This window comes from Ranitomeya variabilis, chromosome 1 (genome assembly GCF_051348905.1).
Source record: "Ranitomeya variabilis isolate aRanVar5 chromosome 1, aRanVar5.hap1, whole genome shotgun sequence".
Classification (NCBI taxonomy): Eukaryota; Metazoa; Chordata; class Amphibia; order Anura; family Dendrobatidae; genus Ranitomeya; species Ranitomeya variabilis.
Genome location: NC_135232.1, coordinates 202479740 through 202506380, shown reverse-complemented (window position 1 = coordinate 202506380; position 26641 = coordinate 202479740). Strand labels below are relative to the sequence as shown.

At 43.0% G+C, this 26641-nt stretch overlaps 1 protein-coding gene and 1 pseudogene across 2 annotated transcripts in view; one reads left to right on the top strand and one right to left on the bottom strand.

Annotated features, from left to right (window-relative positions):
- The window catches only part of SUSD2 (sushi domain containing 2), a 354318-nt gene that overhangs the window by 125408 nt on the left and 202269 nt on the right, over positions 1-26641 (top strand). Inside the window, exons 3-10 of one of the 2 annotated variants that reach the window (XM_077292084.1) lie at positions 3562-3713; positions 6261-6428; positions 8749-8923; positions 12789-12993; positions 14718-14803; positions 14908-15176; positions 15261-15395; positions 15848-15889. In XM_077292084.1, the coding sequence (XP_077148199.1) occupies positions 3562-3713; positions 6261-6428; positions 8749-8923; positions 12789-12993; positions 14718-14803; positions 14908-15176; positions 15261-15395; positions 15848-15889 (1232 nt within the window). The remainder of the gene's footprint in view (positions 1-3561; positions 3714-6260; positions 6429-8748; positions 8924-12788; positions 12994-14717; positions 14804-14907; positions 15177-15260; positions 15396-15847; positions 15890-26641) is intronic. The other variant, XM_077292088.1, reaches the window with a different exon arrangement.
- On the bottom strand, positions 20996-21114 carry LOC143798434 (5S ribosomal RNA; annotated as a pseudogene).

Sequence of the window (26641 nt, the reverse complement as noted above, 5' to 3'; positions counted from 1 at the left end):
CAGAAAAAGGCCCCCGTGCAAGAACAGTATACGGGCCCTTTCCAGTACATGCATAATTCCACCTGCTTTGGAGGTAGAAATGGGCCCCCTTACTTCATGGGCCCCTGCACAGATTACACCGATGATATGCCCACCCCTGGCATAATACTGATACAAACTGCTGTATGGTTGTGTGACTATGGAGGCATTCAGGGTGTGTGACTACAGAGGCATTCAGGGTGTGTGACTACGGAGCCATTCAGGGTGTGTGACTATGGAGGCATTCAGGGTGTGTGACTACGGAGCCATTCAGGGTGTGTGACTAAGGAGGCATTCAGGGTGTGTGACTACAGAGGCATTCACGGTGTGTGTGACTACGGAGGAATTCAGGGTGTGTGACTATGGAGGCATTCAGGGTGTGTGACTACGGAGGAATTCAGGGTGTGTGACTATGGAGGCATTCAGGGTGTGTGACTACAGAGGCATTCAGGGTGTGTGGCTATGGAGGCATTCAGGGTGTGTGACTACAGAGGCATTCAGGGTGTGTGACTACGGAGGAATTCAGGGTGTGTGACTATGGAGGCATTCAGGGTGTGTGACTACGGAGGCATTCAGGGTGTGTGACTACAGAGGCATTCAGGGTGTGTGACTACGGAGGCATTCAGGGTGTGTGACTACGGAGGCATTCAGGGTGTGTGACTACGGAGGCGTTCAGGGTGTGTGACTATGGAGGCGTTCAGGGTGTGTGACTATGGAGGCATTCAGGGTGTGTGACTATGGAGCCATTCACGGTGTGTGACTATGGAGGCATTCAGGGTGTGTAACTACGGAGGCATTCAGGGTGTGTGACTACGGAGGCGTTCAGGGTGTGTGACTATGGAGGCATTCAGGGTGTGTGACTATGGAGGCATTCAGGGTGTGTGACTATGGAGCCATTCAGGTTGTGTGACTATGGAGGCATTCAGGGTGTGTGACTACAGAGGCATTCAGGGTGTGTGACTACGGAGCCACTCAGGGTGTGTGACTACGGAGGCATTCAGGGTGTGTGACTATGGAGCCGTTCAGGGTGTGTGACTATGGAGGCATTCAGGGTGTGTGACTATGGAGCCATTCAGGTTGTGTGACTATGGAGGCATTCAGGGTGTGTGACTACAGAGGCATTCAGGGTGTGTGACTACGGAGCCACTCAGGGTGTGTGACTACGGAGGCATTCAGGGTGTGTGACTATGGAGCCGTTCAGGGTGTGTGACTATGGAGGCATTCAGGGTGTGTGACTACGGAGCCACTCAGGGTGTGTGACTACGGAGGCATTCAGGGTGTGTGACTATGGAGCCGTTCAGGGTGTGTGACTATGGAGGCGTTCAGGGTGTGTGACTACGGAGCCACTCAGGGTGTGTGACTACGGAGGCATTCAGGGTGTGTGACTATGGAGGCATTCGGGGTGTGTGACTACGGAGCCATTCAGGATGTGTGACTAAGGAGGCATTCAGGGTGTATGACTATGGAGGCATTCAGGGTGTGTGACTATGGAGGCATTCAGGGTGTGTGACTACGGAAGCATTCAGGCTGTGTGACTAAGGAGGCATTCAGGGTGTATGACTATGGAGGCATTCAAGGTGTGTGACTATGGAGGCATTCAGGGTGTGTGACTACGGAAGCATTCAGGCTGTGTGACTACGGAGCCATTCAGGATGTGTGACTAAGGAGGCATTCAGGGTGTATGACTATGGAGGCATTCAGGGTGTGTGACTATGGAGGCATTCAGGGTGTGTGACTATGGAGGCATTCAGGGTGTGTGACTATGGAGGCGTTCAGGGTGTGTGACTATGGAGGCATTCAGGGTGTGTGACTATGGAGCCATTCAGGTTGTGTGACTACGGAGGCATTCAGGGTGTGTGACTATGGAGCCGTTCAGGTTGTGTGACTATGGAGGCATTCAGGGTGTGTGACTACGGAGGCATTCAGGGTGTGTGACTACGGAGCCACTCAGGGTGTGTGACTATGGAGGCATTCAGTGTGTGTGACTATGGAGCCGTTCAGGGTGTGTGACTATGGAGGCGTTCAGGGTGTGTGACTATGGAGGCATTCAGGGTGTGTGACTACGGAGCCACTCAGGGTGTGTGACTACGGAGGCATTCAGGGTGTGTGACTATGGAGGCATTCAGGGTGTGTGACTATGGAGGCATTCAAGGTGTGTGACTATGGAGGCGTTCAGGGTGTGTGACTATGGAGGCATTCAGGGTGTGTGACTACGGAGCCATTCAGGGTGTGTGACTACGGAGCCATTCAGGGTGTGTGACTACGGAGGCATTCAGGGTGTGTGAATTTGGAGGCATTCAGGGTATGTGACTATGGAGGCATTCAGGGTGTGTGACTAAAGAGGCATTCAGGGTGTGTGACTATGGAGGCATTCAGGGTGTGTGACTACGGAGGCATTCAGGGTGTGTGACTATGGAGGCATTCAGGGTATGTGACTATGGAGGCATTCAGGGTGTGTGACTGTGGAGGCATTCAGGGTGTGTGACTATGGAGGCATTCAGGGTGTGTGACTACGGAGGCATTCAGGGTGTGTGACTATGGAGGCATTCAGGGTATGTGACTATGGAGGCATTCAGGGTGTGTGACTATGGAGGCATTCAGGGTATGTGACTATGGAGGCATTCAGGGTGTGTGACTACGGAGGCATTCAGGGTGTGTGACTACGGAGGCATTCAGGGTGTGTGACTATGGAGGCATTCAGGGTATGTGACTATGGAGGCATTCAGGGTGTGTGACTGTGGAGGCATTCAGGGTGTGTGACTACGGAGGCATTCAGTACCTGGAATAAGGCTACGTTCACATTTGCGGCCAGCGCCGCAGCGTCGGGCGCCGCAGCGGCGCCGCATGCGTCATGCGCCCCTATATTTAACATGGGGGCGCATGGACATGCGGCGCACTTGCGTTTTGCGCCGCATGCGTCGTTGCGGCGCCCGCGTCGGGGCGCAGAGGACGCAGCAAGTTGCATTTTTGCTGCGTCCAAATTCAATGAAAAAAACGACGCATGCGGCGCAAAACGCAGCGTTGTGCATGCGTTTTGCTGCGTTTTTGTTTGCGTTGTGCGCTGCGGCGCCGACGCTGCGGCGCACAACGCAAATGTGAACGTAGCCTAAGAAAGTTTATTTTCACTGTGGGCAAACATGGATTTTGAACATGGCAGGAAATAGAAATGCAAAATGAATTAAAAAGCTGTAAAACATTTCATTACACTGAGCATTTTCTACATCTAGCATAACCTGAAACTCAAAGCCGACTGGATTAGTTAAAAATGTTGTAGAATATTAAAGTCAGATTGTGAGGAGAACTCAATGAACAGAATGGAAACTATAAGGGAAATTGCAGTGGAATAAACTATAGCGGATAATATACTGATCTGTAAAATCACTAAATAGTGGGTAAAGTAGAAGTACGGACTCCAGCAATCTAGTTACATCTGCATCACTGGCAAATGACTCCCTGTGTCATAGCTGTTAGTTACAATTTCTGATCATGATGATCATGGTCTTCTTCTGTCAGATATAATAAAAATGATTTTCCTACTAACAGATTCAACAATGAAATCGACACTCAGGGTTCAGTCAGTGAATCTGGACAAGCTCAGTGCGTTTCTCCACTGGTATTTCAGACTGGTCATATCCCATTTACATTGTTATTTAATGGAACATCCAGTTCATCCCCTTCTGGAACATGGCTAGCAGGTAAGGAAATCTGGCTACAAAGGAAGCGAATAAACAAGGGCAGCAGCAGATGAGATCAGACTAGGTTTGGTATACAGTAGGGTTGAGCGACTTTTACTTTTTTAGGATCGAGTCGGGTTTCGTGAAAACCGACTTTGTCAAAAGTCGAGTCGAGTGAAATCGGCCGATTATCGCGCAAAGTCAATGGGGAACAATCTCCTCCTCCTCCCTCCCCCCTGTGACGCCGCAGAAAGCAAGCCGGAACCTATGTCATCACGCTGCCCACACTCCTTCATTGGCTGAAAAAATGGCGGGGAAAGCGTCATATGAAACGCGACTTTGGCGCGAAGATCGCCGACCGCATGGCCGATCCCACAGTGGGATCGGGTCGGGTTTCATGAAACCCGAATTTGCTGAAAGTCGGCGATTTTTGAAAATGTCCGATCCGTTTTGCTCAACCCTAGTATACAGTTATCATTCATGAAATTTTGTCAACATTTTCCAAAACATTTTATAGACACTGGAGTTTTTTTTATCGCTAATAATTTTAAATATCTTATTATTTGTATTAATTGCATTCATTGTTATTATGAATGAATTAATGTAGTCATTTTCTAGGATCTATACTAAATGATTGTGTAGAGCTGTGCAGAGATTACATACATATGATTTAATGTCCCAGTGATAATTTGCTGATACATACTTCTGGAGGAAATCGAGGTACGGTTTCAATAGAAAGCATAGGGTACAAAGTCGATGCTTTTATTGAACCCTTGCTCTGCAGTCCTCTTTTTTGATCTGCGCACTGTTCAGGTAATTGGAGTCATCCTGGGGGTAATAGAATAGAAGATGATCTCTAAATATATTAGTTTTGGGAGGAAATATTCAGTACAATTTATTTTTCAGTTGCTTAAAGGGCCACTGTCACCCCCTCCAGCCGTTATAAACTAAAAGAGCCACCTTGTGCAGCAGTAATGCTGCAGTCTAACAAGGTGGCTCTTTTAGTTTTTGCTTCTGTTATTCCCTCAATAAAAGAGTTTTATAATTTTCCCCAAATACCTGTCTTTGTACCTGGAGGAGGGTCTGAAGCCTCCTCTGTTAAGCGCCCAACTGCCGTCACTCATCTCTTCTGGGGCGATGGTCGCCGCCCCCTGCGCGCTGTTTTTCTTAAATCCGGCGCCTGCGCTGTGCGTGCCTGCCTGGGGCTTGCGCAGTGTTCATTGGCCGTCATAGCTCAGATGCCGGGTGCCTGACTGCGCCTGTGCGGGCAGTGCGGCCACCCTGTTACTGAATCCCCGCCCCGCAGTGTGTTATGCATTATGCACAGTGCGGGGCTGGGATTCCTGGGCATTCACACTGCGCTGTTCAGACGCACCCCAGGTCCCCCGCCTTCCAGCTTTGTTCTTTGTGGCTGTTCCAAACGCCGGCAAGGAAACCTGTATATTCCGGCAACGCTGGAAGGCGGGGGACCGGGGGAGCGTCTGAACAGCGCAGTGCGCATGCCTAGGAATCCCAGCCCCGCACTGTGCATAATGCATAACACAGTGCGGGGTGGGGATTCAGTAGCAGGGTGGCCGCACTGCCCGCACAGGCGCAGTCAGGCACCCGGCATCTGAGCTATGACGGCCAATGAACACTGCGCAAGCCCCAGGCAGGCACGCACAGCGCAGGTGCCGGATTTAAGAAAAACAGCGCGCAGGGGGCGGCGACCATCGCCCCAGAAGAGATGAGTGACGGCAGTTGGGCGCTTAACAGAGGAGGCTTCAGACCTGCCTCCAGGTACAAAGACAGGTATTTGGGGAAAATTATAAAACGCTTTATTGAGGGAATAACAGAAGCAAAAACTAAAAGAGCCACCTTGTTAGACTGCAGCATTACTGCTGCACAAGGTGGCTCTTTTAGTTTATAACGGCTGGAGGGGGTGACAGTGGCCCTTTAAGTCCCTCCTCATTCTGGATTAGGAGTCTGTGGGTTTTCTCAGTCAAAGATTGATATCCTCTGTGTATGAATGTTAATACAGATAACGTCAATCACTGAGTAGGACCACCCACTGGACTCCAAAACTTAGAATATGCAGGATAAATGGATGAAATGCAAGTTAGGCCGGGGTCACACTTGCGAGTGTGATACAAGAAACTCGCGCAAGTCTCTCACATCAATACTCGGCACTGCCGCCGGCACTCGGGACCGAGGTGTGCAGCTGCATAGAAATACATGCAGCTGAATGTTCCGGTCCCGAGTGCCGGCGGCAGTGCCGGGAACTGATGTGAGAGACTTGCGCGAGTTTCGTGCATCAAAAGACTTGTGCGAGTTTCTTGCATCACACTCGCAAGTGTGACCCCGGCCTTATACTGAATCTTTCCACACAAAACTCAATATCAATCTTGCCTGCTCATCCTGCTTTATTACACCCTCTCTGCTTATCGGAGATCATGTTTAATGTGACGGCTTCATTTTAAAGTATTGTTGTTGTAATCAGTTATGTATGATGAGGATTATTATGATTAGAGTTAATTATGTCACTCAGCCATCCCATATTATTGCAGTGTTCTTTTTTATGGCTTTCAGTTCATCACAGTAAAGCTTCTGGGGATGAAAAGAGTATATTGATTGACTCACAAAAGTGGCAATATTATGGTACTCCTGGATATAATGGAACTCTTACAATGACTTGGGATCCCGACACCCTCCCAACTCAGCTTGTCCGTATAGAGGTTTGGGGCTACAATGAAACAGGTGAGGTCAAGATGACATCTACAAGAGCTCTTGTTATATCACCCACTATTGTTAGATATTACACATTAGGTATTATGGCTTGCTTTGCAGCTAATGTATTTCAAGGTAGTCTCAGGTTAATCGAGACTTAGTCTGACTGTGCCTATGGAAAACCTCCATGTCTGCCATTTTTGTGTTTCTGTAAAGCCCTTTCAATTACTCCTGATATTCCTCTTTGGTTACGGGTTTGTAAACCTTTAAATATTAAAAATATTACTTTGAGAATCTAAATCAGGAAATACATTAATACGTAGTTTTGTTCATATAGGGTTCAATTTTTCCACCTACAGTGAATATAAAAAGTGTGTTAAAATGCCAGATTTTTGTCATGTAATAAAATCATATCAGGAATCATTTCATAACTTTTTCTAACTTTAATGTCAACCCATAATCTGTACAAATCCACTGACAAACTAAAATCATTTTAAGGGGGAAATTAAAATAACAAAACTAAAATAATGTGGTTGTGTAAGGAAGTGGAGATGCTGTCACATCCCCTTGAAGAATCTGTGGTTATATAATGCATTGCTATGTGTTGAAATGTTGATGTATTCCTTTCTTGCCCAATAACATCTAGTTAGCAACAGACAGGGTAAAAAGTTGGGACTTGCCTATTATGAGAGTAGTTATATGGACACTAACTGAGGCAGATTTCCTCTTATGAGATTGGGTTTATCAACTGACAAGTACTGACCTAGCTACCTGCAGACCCGTATTTAAAGGGTGTAAGTGTGCCAAGTGGGAGACTCGAGATGTAAGATCATACAATCCCCAAGAAGGTGAAAAAACAGTGGGAAGTTGGATTTCAGGCAGAAAGCCTAGCATAGATGGACGGAAAGGACGAGTTCCTAGGTGCAGGCCAAGGAGGCCCTTATGATAATGCAGAACTTTGCTTAGGGGAAGTGAAAGATAGAATTGAAGGAAAGTGGAAGGATGGAGTTACATAAAAAAGACTTTAGCAAATAATTGTCAATAAGGAAGAAAGCTAAGTGCACCATAATATGCTAATTGCTTCTTCTCGGGGCGTTGCTCTGGACGAAATGCGCGTTAGGGTGAGGGGGCACCTGGCCTATTCTGACTTCTCATTTTGTGTTCCTGAGGTTACAGTACTAAGGTATAGTGACATCTCCTTTTACATTGTCACAGTATACCTTCCTATGATATGTGTATATACAGCTCTGGCAAAAAGTAAGAGACCACCACATCAAAACCCTGTCATGGGCAGCCCAATCTCCAGACCTGAACCCCATTGAAAACCTCTGGAATGTAATCAAGAGGATGATGGATAGTCACAAGCCATCAAACAAAAAACTGCTTACATTTTTGCGCCAGAAGCAGTGTGAGAGACTGGTGGAAAGCATGCCAAGACGCATGAAAGCTGTTATTAAAAATCATGGTTATTCCACAAAATATTGATTTCTGAACTCTTGTTGAGTTAAAACATTAGTATTGTTGTTTCTAAATGATTATGAACTTGTTTTCTATGCATTATTTGAGGTCTGAAAGCACTGTTTGTTTGTTTTTGTAGTTTTGACCATTTCTTTTTTTCAGAAAAAAAAATAAAAAATGTATTGCCTGGAAATTCGGAGACATGTTGTCAGAAGTTTATAGAATAAAAGAACAATTTACATTTTACTCAAAAATATACCTATAAAGAGAAAAATCAGACAAAGTGAACATTTTGCAGTGGTCTCTTAATTTTTGCCAGAGCTGTATATTGGTTGCACTAACTGGTTCCTGTACTCTTTTTAACATTATGATCACTGTACATTTACACAGTCTGTTGACATTATAAACTTATATACCTCCTCGACCACCCTACTATTATTTTTTGCTACCATGCAGCAATTGGTTAATGGGAGTATGTAGCTCCTTTAATTTAATTTTATATTGCCTACACTGCTGGGATATACATTTTACCTTTTTCCTTTTTTCCCTTTGCTGTTGTTATAGTCATTCACATAATCCTTCGGATTGATTATCTCACTGTTAATAGGAGCATCAGGTGTTAACTCACCTGCTAAAGGACCAGGATCCCCCTGATATTTTGCTATTTTTTTTCTAGTGCCTTTTCTTGTATTTTCAAATTTCTTTAATAAACTTTGGAATATTATTTTAATACTATATGGTTCTCTTCTTTCGGCTGTATCACACGTAAGTCCGCATTGTTGGTAATATGTTATTTGAACTGCCATAAATCTTTATTTAGGTGGACATTTTGGTATATAACCATAATCTCATGTATATAATATTTTATGTCTATTCTTCCTCAATTTTCTAGGAATTCCATATTCTGAGCCATGGGAAGCTTACTGGACCTATCTCTACACACTGGATGCAACATACCCCAATAATGGCGTCTTCACTTTTACTCCAGTTCCTGCACAATCCTTATTTGATCAGTGGGAAGTAGGAATGTTAAGGATCAGTTCAAGCAACCGAAAGGAAGGAGAGAGGTAATGTATGTGAAATGTTTTTAGTGATGCAAACCTACATAACAACTGTACATGTGGAAAAAAACTTCCAGTCACCGGCATTGCTACAATGGGTGCAGTCAGTGGCCTTTTGGCTAATATGAGAAGACCAATACTATTAAAGACCTGTGATAGTTGAGGGCCCTGTTGGAAATTTGCATTGGGACCTACAAGCTTCAAGTTACACCACTGCTTCCACCAAATGTCCATGCTCACTGGTATGTTACTGTAGGCTAACATTCCTCAATAACATGATGTGGGTGAATATGTTTTCTATATTTTTCATTTCTCACCTATTGTTCCATTTTCATTTCTATAACCTCAGTAAATGCAATATATTTTTGGAATATATGTAAACTCATTAGGGCAGAGTTATCATTGTAAATACATTAGTACTAGTATTTACTTGCACTTCTTTGTATCTGAAAATGTGGCAGGAGTTTGAAAGGTGAGTGGCGCTTTATCTACCCTTCTCCACTGTTTTAACCAAGTCTCAGACCCAGAGTAAGACTACAACAGGTTCAGATGTGTCAGCCACTAAATAGATAGCTTTTATGGTACTTGTAATGTTGAGTTTTTCTGTAATCAGTAGTACCAAAAATCCATGTAAAAATCCGCACTCCCTATTCGTAGTTGAAAATCTGCAGCATGCTATGATTTCTGCATGAATTATTTCCTTCTACATGTGGGTTGGGATGAAAAGCCATTCACTTATATTGCACTGTGAGTGGTAACAAATCTTCAGTTCAGAATCGTAACTGAAATTCTAACAAAAACAAACCAAGTACGTATGTAGCCTTAGTTTATGCAACCCCTGGAAAAAATTATGGAATCACCGGCCTTGGAGGATGTTCATTCAGTTATTTAATTTTATAGAAAAAAAGCAGATCACAGACATGGCACAAAACTAAAGTCATTTCAAATGGCAACTTTCTGGCTTTAAGAAACACTAAAAGAAATCAAGAACAAAAAATGTGGTAGTCAGTAATGGTTACTTTTTTTAACCAAGCATAGGGGAAAAATTATGGAATCACTCAATTCTGAGGAAAAAAATATGGAATCACCCTGTAAATTTTCATACCCAAAAATAACACCTGCATCAAATTAGATCTGCACGTTAGTCTGCATCTAAAAGGAGTGATCACACCTTGGAGAGCTGTTGCACCAAGTGGACTGATATGAATCATGGCTCCAACACAAGAGATGTCAATTGAAACAAAGAAGAGGATTATCAGACTCTTAAAAGAGGGTAAATCATCACACAATGTTGCAAAAGATGTTGGTTGTTGACAGTCAGCTGTGTCTAAAATCTGAACCAAATACAAACAACATGGGAAGGTTGTTAAAGGCAAACATATTGGTAGACCAAGGAAGACATCAAAGCGTCAAGACCGGAAACTTAAAACAACATGTCTCCAAAACAGGAAATGCACAACAAAACAAATGAGGAACGAATGGGTGGAAACTGGAGTCAACGTCTGTGACCGAACTGTAATAAACCACCAAAAGGAAATGGGATTTACATACAGAAAAGCTAAACGAAAGCCATCATTAACACCTAAACAGAAAAAAACAAGGTTATAATGGGCTAAGGAAAAGCAATCGTGGACTTGGATGACTGGATGAAAGTCATATTCAGTGATGAATTGCGAATCTGCATTGGTGTCGTTCCAATGAGATTTTTAAAGATGACTGCCTGAAGAGAACATGCAAATTTCCACAGTCATTGATGATATGGGGCTGCATCTCAGGTAATGGCTCTGGGGAGATGGCTGTCATTACATCTCTAATAAATGCACAAATTTATGTTGATATTTTGGACACTTTTCTTATCCCATCAATTGAAAGGAAGTCTGGGGATGACAAAATCATTTTTCAAGATGATAATGCATCCTGCCATAGAGCAAAAACTGTGACAACATTCCTTGAAAAAAGACACATAAGGGCAATGTCATGGCCTGCAAACAGTCTGGATCTCAATCCAATTGAAAATCTTTGGTGGAAGTTGAAGAAAATGGTCCATGGCAAGGCTCCAACCTGCAAAGCTGATCTGGCAACAGCAATCAGAGAAAGTTGGAGCCAGATTGATGAAGAGTACTGTTTGACACACATTAAGTCCATGCCTCAGAGACTGCAAGCTGTTATAATAGCCAGAGGTGGTGCAACAAAATACTAGTGATATGTTGGAGTGTTTTTTTGTTTGTTTGTTTTTCATGATTCCATAATTTTTTCCTCAGTATTAAGTGATTCCATAATTTTTTCCCTATGCTTGGTTAACAAAAGTAACCATTACTGACTACCACATTTTTTGTTCTTGATTTCTTTTAGTGTTTCTTAAAGCCAGAAAGTTGCCATCTGAAATGACTTTAGTTTTCTGCCAAGTCTGTGATCTGCTTTTTTCTACAAAATTAAACAACTGAATGAACATCCTCCAAGGTCGGCGATTCCATAGTTTTTGCCAGGGGTTGTATTATCTTAAATAATAAAGGCCTTGAACACATTGGGTTCAATTTTCTACTTGAATGCATGTTTTCAGAGCTAAAAAGTTTTTTCACATGTTTTTAATGAACATTTCGCACTGTTTGGCATTTGCGGCTTACATGTATAACAATGCATAGCAAGCTGCAAAATGCTGTTACATGCATATTTATTTTTTATTCTGTCTAATATAAAGCACTTAAACGTGTGCAGATTTTAGTAGAATACCAGTGAACAGATCTGAATTTAGTGACATAGATGTAAACTGAAGAGAACCTGCCAGTTTGGATAATGCCATTAATCCAGAGGACATAGGGTTAATCTGCAGTTTAATAGCATTCTGAAGGTGCTCGGCCACTGTACCAAAAGTGCGGTAATGGATAGAAAATTAAGTATATTTATTTTTCCCGGGAGTCTTCAGCTTTCAATGACACAGGAGTGCTAGTGCAGCTACAGCACACTGCGGCAGTTTGTGCCGCACTTTAAGTACATTTCTGATTTTTTTTCAGAAATCTGTACTAGTTTGGTATCACCATAATCATATTGACCTGGAGAATCATGATTCATAGTAACTTTTATCATGTAATTTACGCTATTAAAACAAAACATAAAAAAACCTTTCTAGGGCTCCAGATGGTGAGTATAAGCTGGGAAGTCCTTGGGACTGCAGAAGCTGGCCTGAGGGTCAGAGGCACGGGTACAGGAGGGCGAGGCAGAGACACAGGCAGATAGTCCGAGGTCGGGGCAGGCAGCATAGGATCAGAGTACAAAGCTGGGGTCTGGAGCGGAGAGGTCAGACAGAACATCTATACAAGCCAGGTCGATACCGGGAGAATCAATACAAACAAACGCACAAACAGGACACTAGCAGACAACTAACAAGGAACCAACATTTAGATAAAGAGTGGTGGGAGGAGCTGCCTAATATAGACCATGCTGGCACAGGATAGGCCGGGGGGAACCTCATCTCTGCAGGACACAGTAGGGTTAAATTCCTGCAGAAACCAGCCACACCCTCTTAAGGTCAAATGGAAGCTACTTGTTGACGCAGCAATGCTGAGGAGTGCTGCAAAAGGCAACTCAATGGGATATCCTGACGGGGGGGACGCCGCACGGTGACGATGGTGCGTAGGGCAGCGCTGAGGCATGCGAGTTACAGCTGTGACAATGCCTTTTTATGGGCTAAAGCCTCTTCTTTTTGAGAAAGAATCTTGGTTTTTACTATATAATCTTATAAAGCAGAGTTAAAGTTGACTTTTTATGAGCGGCATTTCCTGTAACAGTATTTCTGCCTGGAGAATGTTTTATATTTAAGCATTTAAGTTTTCCCATGATAATCTTAATAATTATGTATTACCCTGTGTGACAGGAATGTACATGCAATATGGAGTCCTGTCCATGCCTTAGCCTGGCACTTATCAGAGAACTTCAGGGAAGACCCTGCCGGCTGGGCTTTCAAGAAGTGTTTGGTCTGGGCGGATTTGGAAAAGGAGAAGCTGCCTAATTTCCTGAACGAGACATCCGACTGCCCTTGTACTCTAGAACAATCCAGAGCGGATACAGGAAGATACCATGTATGTGCCAGGACTGTTGTCTCATAGCCATTTTCTATACGGTTTAATGCATATTGTAGTCACATGTGTGTCCCCATTTAAGTCTAAAATGGAAGCGTAGAAAGGATAGCTGCTCACATGGCCAGCCTCATCCATCTGCGACATAATTTCAGATTTCAGGTATAAGCAATGTTTCAAACATGGATTACTAGTTATTATTTTGTGGGGAGGAGCACACATTTGAGTCTAGCTTTTTCTCCACATGAACATATCCTATTTGTTTACAAGGGGTGTCCAATACATTTATCTGTGGCTAAACACCGCAGGGGCTAGAGATGGCAATCTGTGTATTCTTATGCAAAAGATAAATTGGTATAGTAATCTAGCACCTTAACATAATAACTAATACCTAAAATAAATTCTTTATTGATCATTATTAAAACCTATTAGACAAATTGCCACAAACCAGCAGCCTGAAAAACAAATAAATCATACAAAAAGCTCCTAGTACACCCTACTACTCCCTAATATACCCTTCCTAACAGCGGAGGTTGGCACCCTAGCTTGTACACAATGTGGCGCCCCTGCTCACCGACGGCTCACCCTAGATACAATCTGTTGAACCCTAGAAAGGTGATAAGTATACAACCAATACACAACAAATAGACCAGTCAACAGAAAATCGTGGCGTACAGATAAAGGAAAAGGAGGGTAGAGAGTAATGAAGTAAAGAAGGTGATATCTTTACCTATAATAGCAGACACAAATCATCTTACTTATTCAAATAGGAGCCAGATGTAAACACAAACTGATAAATAACACACATGACTAGAAAAAATGGAAACCCATATACAATCACAGGGGCAAGGATGAAAAAGCAATGAAAGATTAAAGGCCTATATTAGCTGGCCCTAAATTCACCCTATTGCCACTGTCCCTGCCTAACAGCGGAGGTTGGCACCCTATAACCCAATGCAAGTGGCGCCCCCGCTCCCGTCGGCTGACCCTCAATTACCCTCTCACCTCTCAAAATAAAGATAACCAGCCAAAAGAGAGTGAGGGAACCACGTGTGTAAGAAAAATAATTTGGGCAGAGGGTGCATAGGACAGTATTTATCTATTTAGCCTCAAAATAGTGCTCTCAAAAAAGCAGCAATAAGGGGTTAAGCCTAGACCCAGAGTCAAGATGGGTACACCACACAATACACCATTATGGTAGACAGAGGTTCCAGTCACTAGATAAATTACTTTTACTGGTACAGTGTCATATTGGTCCCAAAAAGCAAAAGCCAGCCCTTTAAACCAGTACCACGGCTGACATATTACTAGGAACCAAAAAAAAGGAGGCGTTCCCCATAAGAAACAAATGATTCAATATTGCAGCTCTCCCCTATTGCACAAAGCCCAAAAAATAAAGCAGCACTAAAGCAACAAAACGATCTTATCTGGGGTCCAAATGATGAACAGATGCCTCGACGCGTTTCCCTTCCATGATGACAGTTCATCAGGAGGCGAATGGATAAGACGATGCCTAAAGATGCTGCATGCGACAGTCATGACATCCTGGTTGCAGGATGGCAATCTGTGCATTTTATTGAAACTCAAATACAACAATGATTTTAGCCAGAAAAAAAAAATTCTCCACAATGGTTGACATGTTTTCAGGTGACTTTTGCAGTTTCTCTTAAAATATTTCTAACAAGGTCACAAGACTCAAAGTTACAAACGGTCTGTTTCTTTTTCAGACAGATTATGGCTGCAACATAGAGAAGGGCAGTGTGTGTACTTACCACCCTGGAGCCGTGCACTGTGTGAGGAGCATACAAGCAAGGTACTATGCTAGCTGTAATGCACTTATATTATTGCACCTCTAAACATCTTATCCATTAATATGTCCAGAATCCATAATTCTGAGTTTTTTCCCTTTTCTAATAGCCCACAGTATGCTGCAGGACAACAATGCTGCTATGATGCATCAGGAGCTCAGGTTCTAACCACTGATTCACTTGGGGGCAGCACACCTGATCGAGGTCATGACTGGGGGTCCCCTCCTTATAAAAAGCCCCCCAGAATACCTGGGTTCTCCCATTGGCTGTATGATGTGATCACATTCTATTACTGTTGTCTGTGGTCAGATAACTGCCATTACTACCTAGAACTAAGACCGTCCAGTGACTGTCGCACATATAAGCCCCCAAAAGTAGGTGAGAAAAGATCTTCCTATAAATGGTGGGGTATGTAATAAATGTTAAGTTAGAAAATAGCCTTTCTGTTCTGATCTGCTATAGGTTCAGCATTTGGTGAACCTCACATCATAACATTTGATGGTTTGAATTACACATACAAGGGTAAAGGAGAGTATTATTTGGTGAAATCTACAAATCCATCTCTGAGCATCCAGTGTCGGACCACACCTTATCAAGGTAAGCCTGAACGTCACGGATTTACAACTAGTGGCCATACGACTGTCACAGCGTGCAATAATCCCATCCGTTTCTTGGATGAGACAGCGTTAGTTTCATATGTGCTGATCAGAACTGCACTCGGCCATGACTGGCCATGATAGCCCTTTTTCACTCACTTCCCCAGATGGGGCCTCTGTCACAAAGCCCACTACTGGACTGGCCCAACTGCCATTTGTCTGAATTGTCAGATGGCAAATCCGACCCTTCTGGCTGTGAATTCACACAGTCATCGTCCTTGTAGCAGTGGCTGTTAACATTTCGCTAACCTGCTGTACTTGCGCAGTATTGCACACGGACTGTTATCACAACACAATTCACGATCATGAAAAATCATAAAAAAGAATGTAAATTCTCTGCTGTTAAGACCGCTGCAATGACTGTTTTTTCAATTTTCTATTTATGGCGTGTAGGAGGAGAAATACTAAAGGAAATGGAACCTCCTAGGCCTGCAGGTGTGTTCATGATTTTTTTTTCATAATTTAAAGGAGTTGTCTGAGACTTTTAAGTACTGAACCGCGGCCACAATGCAGTTGTGCTTTGAACCTCTGCAACTTAGCTGGGAAAAGCTGATCAGCGGGAAAGCCGGGTGTCGCATCCCTACCGATCAGATAATAATATCCTAAGGCCACGTTCACATGTTCAGTATTTGTTCAGTATTTTACCTCAGTATTTCTAAGCCAAAACCAGGAGTAGAACAAACAGAGGAAAAGTGTAATAGAAACGTACCACCACTTCTGCATTTATCACCCACTCCTGGTTTTGGCTTACAAATACTGAAGTAAAATACTGACCAAATACTGAACATATGAATGTAGCCTAAAGATAGACCATTAGTGTAAAAGTCCCAGACAACCCCTCTATTGTAAATGCACTTTACACTTCCATTTGTAATTTTGTCTCTTCTTTGGTTTATCTACAAATTCAAGAAGATTTCCACTCAAAATGCAATTATAAGTGGCTTAATTACAGAGTAACTTTTATTTTTGCTTTAAATGCAACCATTTTTGACTTTTAGATCAAGAATTGTATTTTCTTGATCTGGAACTTCAAATCCTTTGTGTGTTGAGCACAATAATAACATAATATGCAGAAAACTTTGTTGCAGTGGTGGTGAAATAGAAAGGGGCTGTAGAGGATCAAGGGGCACTTGTCATGAGTATTTAACCCCTTCACCCCCAAGGGTGGTTTGCACGTTATGGACCGGGCCAATTTTTACAATTCTGACCACTGTCCCTTTATGAGGTTATAACTCTGGAACGCTTCAACGGATCCCTGTGATTCTGACATTGTTTTCTCGTGACATATTGTACTTCATGATAGTGGTAAAATTTCTTTGATATTACCTGCGTTTATTTGTGAAAAAAACGGAAATTTGGCGAAAATTTTGAAAATTTTGCAATTTTTCAACTTTGAATTTTTATGCAATTAAATAACAGTGATATGTCACACAAAATACTTAATAAGTAACATTTCCCACATGTCTACTTTACATCAGCCCAATTTTGTAACCAAAATTTTTTTTTGTTAGGGAGTTATAAGGGTTAAAATTTGACCAGCAATTTCTCATTTTCACAACACCATTTTTTTTTTAGGGACCACATCACATTTGAAGTAATTTTGAGGGGTTTATATGATAGAAAATACCCAAGTGTGACACCATTCTAAAAACTGCACCCCTCAAGGTGCTCAAAACCACATTCAAGAAGTTTATTAACCCTTCAGGTGTTTCACAGGTATTTTTGGAATGTTTAAATAAAAATGAGCATTTAACTTTTTTTTCACACAAAATTTACTTCAGCTCCAATTTGTTTTATTTTACCAAGGGTAACAGGAGAAAATGGATGCCAAAAGATGTTGTACAATTTGTCCTGAGTACGCCAATACCCCATATGTGGGGGTAAACCACTGTTTGGGCACATGACAGAGCTCGGAAGCGAAGGAGCGCCATTTGACTTTTCAATGCAAAATTGACTGGAATTGAGATGGGACACCATGTTGCGTTTGGAGAGCCCCTGATATGCCTAAACATTGAAACCCCCCACAAGTGACACCATTTTGGAAAGTAGACCCCCTAAGGAGCTTATCTAGAGGTGTGGTGAGCACTTTGACTCACCAAGTGCTTCACAGAAGTTTATAATGCAGAGCCGTAAAAATAAAATATCATATTTTTTCTCAAAAATTATCTTTTCACCCCCAATTTTTTATTTTCCCAAGGGTAAGAGAAGAAATTGGACCCCAAAAGTTGTTGTACAATTTGTCCTGAGTACGCTGATACCCCATATGTGGGGGTAAACCACTTTTTGGGCGCATGGGAGAGCTCGGAAGGGAAGGAGCGCCGTTTGACTTTTCAATGCAAAATTGACAGGAATTGAGGTGGGACGCCATGTTGCATTTGGAGAGCCACTAATGTGCCTAAACATTGAAACCCCCCACAAGTGACACCATTTTGGAAAGTAGACCCCCTAAGGAACTTATCTAGAGGTGTGGTGAGCACTTTGACCCACCAAGTGCTTCACAGAAGTTTATAATGCAGAACCGTAAAAATAAAAAATCATATTTTTTCACAAAAATTATCTTTTCACCCCCAATTTTTTATTTTCCCAAGAGTAAGAGAAGAAATTGGACCCCAAAAGATGTTTTACAATTTGTCCTGAGTACGCTGATACCCCATATGTGGGGGTAAACCACTGTTTGGGCGCATGGCAGAGCTCGGAAGGGAAGGAGCGTCATTTGACTTTTCACTGCAAAATTGACAGGAATTGAGATGGGACGCCATGTTGCGTTTGGAGAGCCACTGATGTGCCTAAACATTGAAACCCCCCCACAAGTGACACCATTTTGGAAAGTAAACCCCCTAAGGAACTTATCTAGAGGTGTAGGGAGCACTTTGACCCACCAACTGCTTCACAGAAGTTTATAATGCAGAGCCGTAAAAAAAACAACATTTTTTTCCCACAAAAATTATTTTTTAGCCCCCAGTTTTGTATTTTCCTGAGGGTAACAGGAGAAATTGGACCCCAAAAGTTGTTGTCCAATTTGTCCTGAGTACGCTGATACCCCATATGTGGGGGGGAACCACTGTTTGGGTGCATGGGAGGGCTCGGAAGGGATGGAGCGCCATTTTGAATGCAGACTTAGATGGAATGGTCTGCAGGCGTCACATTGCGTTTGCAGAGCCCTAATGTACCTAAACAGTAAAAAAAAACCACAAGTGACACCATTTTGGAAAGTAGACCCCCTAAGCAACTCATCTAGATGTGTTGTGAGAGTTTTGAACCCTCAAGTGTTTCACTACAGTTTATAACGCATAGCCGTGAAAAAAAACAAAAACATTTTCACCCCAAAATTATTTTTAGCCCCCAGTTTTGTGTTTTCCCAAGGGTAACAGGAGAAATTGGACCCCAAAAGTTGTTGTCCAATTTGTCCTGAGTACGCTGATACCCCATATGTGGGGGGGAACCACTGTTTGGGCGCATGGGAGGGCTCGGAAGGGAAGGAGCGCCATTTGGAATGCAGACTTAGATGGAATGGTTTGCAGGCGTCAGATTGCATTTGCAGAGGCCCTAATGTACCTAAACAGTAGAAACCCACCACAAGTGACACCATTTTGGAAAGTAGACCCCCTAAGGAACTCATCTAGATGTGTTGTGAGAGCTTTGAACCCCCAATTGTTTCACTACAGTTTATAACGCAGAGCCATGCAAATAAAAAATATTTTTTTTCCACAAAAATTATTTTTTAGCCTCCAGTTTTGTATTTTCCCAAGGGTAACAGGAGAAATTGGACCCCAAAAGTTGTTCTCCAATGTGTTCCGAGTACGCTGATACCCCATATGTTGGGTTAAACCCCTGTTTGGGCGCACGGGAGAGCTCGGAAGGGAAGGAGCACTGTTTTACTTTTTCAACGCAGAATTGGCTGAAATTGAGATCGGACGCCATGTCGCGTTTGGAGAGCCCCTGATGTGCCTAAACAGTGGAAACCCCCCAATTATAACTGAAACCCTAATCCAAACACACCCCTAACCCTAATTCCAACGGTAACCCTAACCACACCTCTAACCCAGACACACCCCTAACCCTAATCCCAACCCTATTCCCAACCGTAGATGTAGTCCAAACCCTAACCCTAACTTTAGCCCCAACCCTTAACCCTAACTTTAGCCCCAACCCTAACTGTAGCCCTAACCCTAGCCCCAACCCTAACCCTAGCCCCAACCCTAACCCTAGCCCCAACCCTAACCCTAGCCCTAGCCCCAGCCCTAACCCTAGCCCCTGCCCTAACCCTAGCCCCAACCCTAACCCTAGCCCCAACCCTAGCCCCAACCCTAACCCTAGCCCCAACCCTAACCCTAGCCCCAACCCTAGCCCCAACCCTAACCCTAGCCCCAACCCTAACCCTAGCCCTAACCCTAGCCCTAATGGTAAAATGGAAATAAATACATTTTTTTAATTTTTTTTATTTTTCCCTAACTAAGGGGGTGATGAAAGGGGGTTTGATTTACTTTTATAGCGGGTTTTTTAGCGGATTTTTATGATTGGCGGCTGTCACACACTGAAAGAAGCTTTTTATTGCAAAAAATATTTTTTGCGTTACCACATTTTGAGAGCTATAATTTTTCCATATTTGAGTCCACAGAGTCATGTGAGGTCTTGTTTTTTGCGGAACGAGTTGACGTTTTTATTGATAACATGTTCAGGCACGGGAGATTTTTTGATCGCTTTTTATTCCGATTTTTGTGAGGCAGAATGATCAAAAACCAGCTATTCATGAATTTCTTTTGGGGGAGGCGTTTATACCGTTCCGCGTTTGGTAAAATTGATCAAGCAGTTTTATTCTTCGGGTCAGTACGATTACAGCAATACCTCATTTACATCATTTTTTTTATGTTTTGGCGCTTCTATACGATAAAAACTATTTTATAGAAAAAATAATTATTTTGGCATCGCTTTATTCTGAGGACTATAACTTTTTTATTTTTTCGCTGATGATGCTATATGGCGGCTTGTTTTTTGCGGGACAAGATGATGTTTGCAGCGGTACCATGTTTATTTATATCCGTCTTTTTGATCGCGTGTTATCGCACTTTTTGTTTGGCGGTATGAGAATAAAGCGTTGTTTTTTGCCTCGTTTTTTTTTTTTTTTTTTTACGGTGTTCACTGCAGGGGTTAACTAGTGATATAGTTTTATAGGTGGGGTCGTTACGGACGCGGCGATACTAAATATGTGTACTTTTATTGTTTGTTTTTTTTTATTTAGATAAAGGAATGTATTTATGGGAATAATATATTTTTTTTTTCTTTATTTAGGAATTTTTTTTTTTATTTTTTTTTTACACATGTGGGAATTTTTTTTACTTTTTTACTTTGTCCCAGGGGGGGACATCACAGATCGCTGATCTCACAGTGTGCACAGCACTCTGTGAGATCTCCGATCTCACTTACAGCCGTGCAGGCTGCAGCTTTCATCTGCAGCCTGCTCGGCACCCGGAAGTGATCCCTGCAGGACCCGGATGCAGCCCCGCGGCCATTTTGGACCTGGGGCCTGCAGGGATAGGAGGTAGTCAACGGTACCGGGAATTCCCAGCCAGTCTCCCATGCTGGTACTTGCCCAGCCTCAAGCTGCTTAGCGTTTGCGATCTGACGAGGGCAAGCACATTCAGCTTAGAGTGGCCATTGACAACGGTACCGGGAATTCCCAGCCAGTCTCCCATGCTGGTACTTGCCCAGCCTCAAGCTGCTTAGCGTTTGCGATCTGACGAGGGCAAGCACATTCAGCTTAGAGTGGCCATTGACTAACGGTACCGGGAATTCCCAGCCAGTCTCCCATGCTGGTACTTGCCCAGCCTCAAGCTGCTTAGCGTTTGCGATCTGACGAGGGCAAGCACATTCAGCTTAGAGTGGGAGGTAGGAGACCCACGGAGCAACGCGATCACATCGCGTTGCTCCGGGGGTCTCAGGGAAGCGCGCAGGGAGCCCCCTCCCTGCGCGATGCTTCCCTGTACCGCCGGCACACCGCGATCATGTTTGATCGCGGTGTGCCGGGGGTTAATGTGCCGGGGGCGGTCCGTGACCGCTCCTGGCACATAGTGCCGGATGTCAGCTGCGATAGGCAGCTGACACCCGGCCGCGATCGGCCGCGCTCCCCCCGTGAGCGCGGCCGATCGTGCTGGACGTACTATTCCGTCCTTGGGAATTAGGGCCCACCCCACATGGACGGAATAGTACGTCCGATGACAGAAAGGGGTTAAATAGCCCACACTGAGGAAAAGAGACCAAAGAGGTCAACAGTAGAAAAAGGAAAGGTGATTTTCAATTTGCTTCATTTTTGGTGGCCAGAAGAGAAAAAAATCAGCCCAGGTTAGCTACTTTTGATGAAGGGCCTTTGAGATGCGCATATGATCGTTAGTTGGTGAATTATAGAAGTTGCCACTACTGCAATATATTAAGCGGATAAAAAAATTTATGGGAGTGCTTCTTTAAAGAGGTTGTCCACTACTTTTACACTGATGTACTATTCTTATAATAGTGAATCAATGTCTGATCGACCAGGGTCCGGGACTCAGCAACCCGCCGATCAGCTGTTATCAGTGCCGGTGGCAGTGACTGCCAGCCAAAAAAAATTACGAGCTGAGCTTGGCCGTCTACTTGCAGTGGCCGTGGCTTGTTACTGCACATTTGCCTCCTATTAAACTGAATAGGAGCGGATGTGTAGTACCCAGCGGTAGCCATTACAAGTATACAGCTAAGTTCTGCAAGTAAGTACTTGTGGCCGGCGGCCGCCGCCACTGGCATCAATATCAGCTGATCGGAGAAGGTGCCAAGTGCTGCACCCCTGCTGATCATAGGATAGGGCAACAACGTAAAAGTAGTGGACAACCTCTTTAAAGAAGCACTCCCATAACATTTTTTATCCGCTTAATATATTTCAGTCATCATATTATATGGCGTTATGTATTTACAATTGCTCATTTTTACAATTGTTCCTTCTACCCAGTTTATTCTTCTTTTTTCTAATAGGTCTATGACATCATGCAATCAAAACACAGATTAGATGAATGTTTTTAAGCTCTGTGTAGCTCTGGGAAGAAGAGCAAAATGAGCAATTATAAGTGCACACTGCTATACAATATGATGATTGCAATATATTAAAAAGATGAAAACTTTGACAGAAGTTCTTTTTAATAGATGGAAAAATAGAAAAATATATTCTGGTTCAATTACATGTGAGGGTGCATCTCCAGTGGCATCACTTGGACTGATGAACCAGGCTAGGACATTCAATGTTTGTTTGTTTTTTAGTTAGCTGGTAGGTGAGGGTGAAATGAAAAAAGCGAAGAAGAGTGACCATAGAGTGCTGCTGACAGAAAGTGCTCCAAATTTTTAAGGCTATTGTTGATGGTCCGCTTTAACCCCTTCACGACATGCGCCATACATGTACTGGGCATGTCGTGTCTCTCCCTTGGTTTAAACAGCTGACATGTGCCTCTAACAGCCGTGGGTGGATCGCGATTAACCTGTTAAATGTCACTGTCAATTTCTGACAGCAGCATTTAATGAGATCGCCCCAGAAGCATGTCATATGACCGCAGGTCGCCGATGGGTTGGCATGACAACCTGGGGTCTGCAGCAGACCCCTGTGGTTGTCACTGCCGGGTTGCTATGAGCACCACCCAGCAGTCACAGCATGGGAGCATTTCTGCTACATAGAGTAGAGCTGAAGCCCTGCTGTGTGTAACACAAGCAATTGGATGGAGACTATTGAAGAAAGTGTAAACTTAAAAAAAAATGCTTTTAAAAATAATTAAAAAATGTTAAATATATAAAAGTTCAAATCACCCCCTATTCGCCCGATTCAAACAAAACAGTAAAAAAAAAATAGACATATTTGGTATTGCCGGTTTCAGAATCGTCCGATCTATCAAGATATAAAAAGAATTAATCTGATCGGAAAATGGCATAGCGGAAAAAAAAGTCAAAATGCCAGAATTATGTTTTTTTTGGTCGCCACAACATTGCATTAAAATACAATAACGGGCGATCAAAAGATCGTATCTACACCAAAATTGTATATATAAAAATGTCAACTCGGCACGCAAAAAAATAAGCCCTCACCCAGCCCCAAATCACATCTCGGAAAATGACGCAATTTATTTTTTTAACAAACTTTGCTTTTTTTTCACCACTTAAATAAAAAACAGCCTGCAACTATTTGGTATCTACAAACCCGTAATGACCTGGAGAATAATAGTGGCAGATCAGTTTTAGCATTTGGTGGACACAGTAAAAAAAGCCCCACAAAAAACGGTTGTGGTATTGCACTTTTTTTGCAATTTCACCACACTTGGAATTTTTTTCCTGTTTTCCAGTACATGTTGTGGTAAAACCAATGATGTTATTCAAAAGTACAACTCGTCCCACAAAACACAAGCCCTCACATGGCCAAATTGATGGAAAAATAAAAAAGTTATGGCTCTGGGAAGGAGGGGAGCAAAAAAAGGGAAATGCAAAAATGAAAATGGACTGCAGCGTGGAGGGGTTAAGTAGAAGTCTCCATTACAATACAGACAAATTTAAGGCTAAGAGTTCAAGATCACCAATGGAGTCGTTTCTTTCAACTGGAGAAACATTATTGAAGAAGGAAATGCAGGGATAGCTTCTAGATTCTGAAAATTTTTTTTTACAGAACTGCCTTTACATTAATACCAGAGGCATCTATTTCAATAAAGAATGGTCTGTCCATAGCAGACTTGTGTTAGATCAGAATAATGAAAAACAAAATTTAAGTTGTCTAAAGACTTGAACTAAAAATGTGACCAGTTCCAAAAAGGATAGCTGCAAGAGGAGTTACCATTTGGCTGTAGCTTTTAATGACCTGGTGGTAATAATTTGCAAAGCATATGAATCTTTGACGGACTTTAAGACAATGGGCTCTAGCTAATACAAAATAACAGAACATTTATCTGGGTCCATACACAGACCTGTAGAAGAGATCATACTGTATCAAATAGACATTTTTTTCAGCTTGGCATACATAGGGTTTTGTCACAGTTAATTGAAACTGGAGCAGACATGAAGACAGTGAGTGTATAGGCCTCTGGAGAAAATTAGGAAATCTTCTAGATAAATTAGACATATTGGTATAGGATGTCATGGAAGGGTTCATTAATGACATACTGCAATACAGCCAGTGCATTGCATGATAAGATATTTATAATGACCATCATGGACAGTTTTCCACTATATTTACCTTTAATGCAGATTAGGTTGTAAGCTTCATTCAGATCAAATTTGGTAAAAATGGAAGCACTTTTAATCTAATCAAATTACTTAGGATTGAGTTTTAAAATTTCTTGAAATTCGCTCTTTTAAGCAAATTTGAACATTTCAAGATTCAATTCACTGTTTGCAAAAAGAAAAAACCCGCTTGTTACCATTTTGCACACTGCTGAAGGATCAGATAGTCATTTTGCGTTGCCACACGGACCACCACATAATGCCCAGCAACTGTGACATCTTATGGTTCATCATACCTTGTATAGTGGTGGTCAGTACCATCTGAAAGCACAGTTTGTACAGCAGAGTTGTTTTCCACCTGCAGAGTCACTGGGTAAGTCTCTCTTTCCCGCAAAGTGTAAGCTGCTATGGTCAGCAGGGTCTTCTCTTTCTCTACCCTGTAAAGTGTAAGCTTTTAACGTCAGCTGGACCATCTCTCTCTCCTTTAGAGTGTAATCATTTATGATCAGCAGGATCCTCTCTCTCTCTCTCTCTCTCCTGTAGAGTGTAAGCTCTTAAGGTACCTTCACACGAAACGACTTTGTAACGATATCGCTAGCGATCCGTGACATTGCAGCGTCCTCGCTAGCGATATCGTTTAGTTTGACACGCAGCAGCGATCAGGATCCTGCTGTGATGTCGCTGGTCGCTGAATAAAGTCCAGAACTTTATTTGGTCGTCCGATCGCTGTGTATCGTTGTGTTTGAAAGCAAAAGCAACGATACCAGCGATGTTTTACACTGGTAACCAGGGTAAACATCGGGTTACCAAGCGCAGTGCCGCGCTTAGTAACCCGATGTTTACCCTGGTTACCAGCGTAAAAGTAAAAAAAACAAACAGTACATTCTCACCTGCGCGTCCCCTAGCGTCTGCTTCCTGACACTTACTGAGCGCCGGCCCTAAAGTGAAAGTGAAAGCACAGCGGTGACGTCACCGCTGTGCTGTTAGGGACGGAGCTCAGTCAGTGTCAGGAAGCAGACGCTGGGGGACGCGCAGGTGAGTATGTACTGTTTGTTTTTTTTACTTTTACGCTGGTAACCAGGGTAAACATCGGGTTACTAAGCGCGGCCCTGCGCTTAGTAACCCGATGTTTACCCTGGTTACCCAGGGACCTCGGCATCGTTGGTCGCTGGAGAGCGGTCTGTGTGACAGCTCCCCAGCGATCAAACAGCGACGCTGCAGCGATCGGCATCGTTGTCGCTATCGCTGCAGCGTCGCTTCGTGTGAAGGTACCTTTATAGTCAGCAGGGTCCTCTCTCTCTCTCTCTCTCTCGCTCTCCTGTAGAGTGTAAGCTTTTATGGTCAGCAGGGTCCTCTCTCTTACTTGCATGTGGAGTGTAAGCTCTTATGGTCAACAGGGACCCCTCTGTCTCCTATCCCCCACTTGTACTTTCTGAGTAATTACAAGTTTTCCAGTATTGATATTCTTGCAAATATATTGGCCACAAGTATACTTTTTTGAGTAAATTCTGTGAAAACGGTGAATTCAAGTTCAAAAGATCTGCTTTGGATCTTCTAGAGGCAGTAGATAACAATCTTTCAGAGTGATTTTATTTAAACTCTGATAGTCAATTTGGGGAGTCTGCACCTGCCGTAGACAGAAACTTCCAGATTAAACCCCTTTCCATAGAAGATATAATCTCCCTTTGGATTGTTCATTACGTGAAAGCAGAAGTATAGGGCATTTAAATGTCCATGGTAAAGTTAGCGTTTTTCCTTTTGACTGGAAAAGACATCTGTGAAGTTCTGGCAGGGAATTGGCAAGTTGGAGGGAATGAAGACACAGCAAAGTTTCAGAGGATGTTGCTAAGTTAGAGCTTTTAGGCATGTTTGAAAATAAAATGATCACCACTGGACGATCTGGTTAGATGACCAATTAAAAACCAGGGTATGTAGCCATAACCACGGAAGTTTCAAGAGCAAAGGTGCATT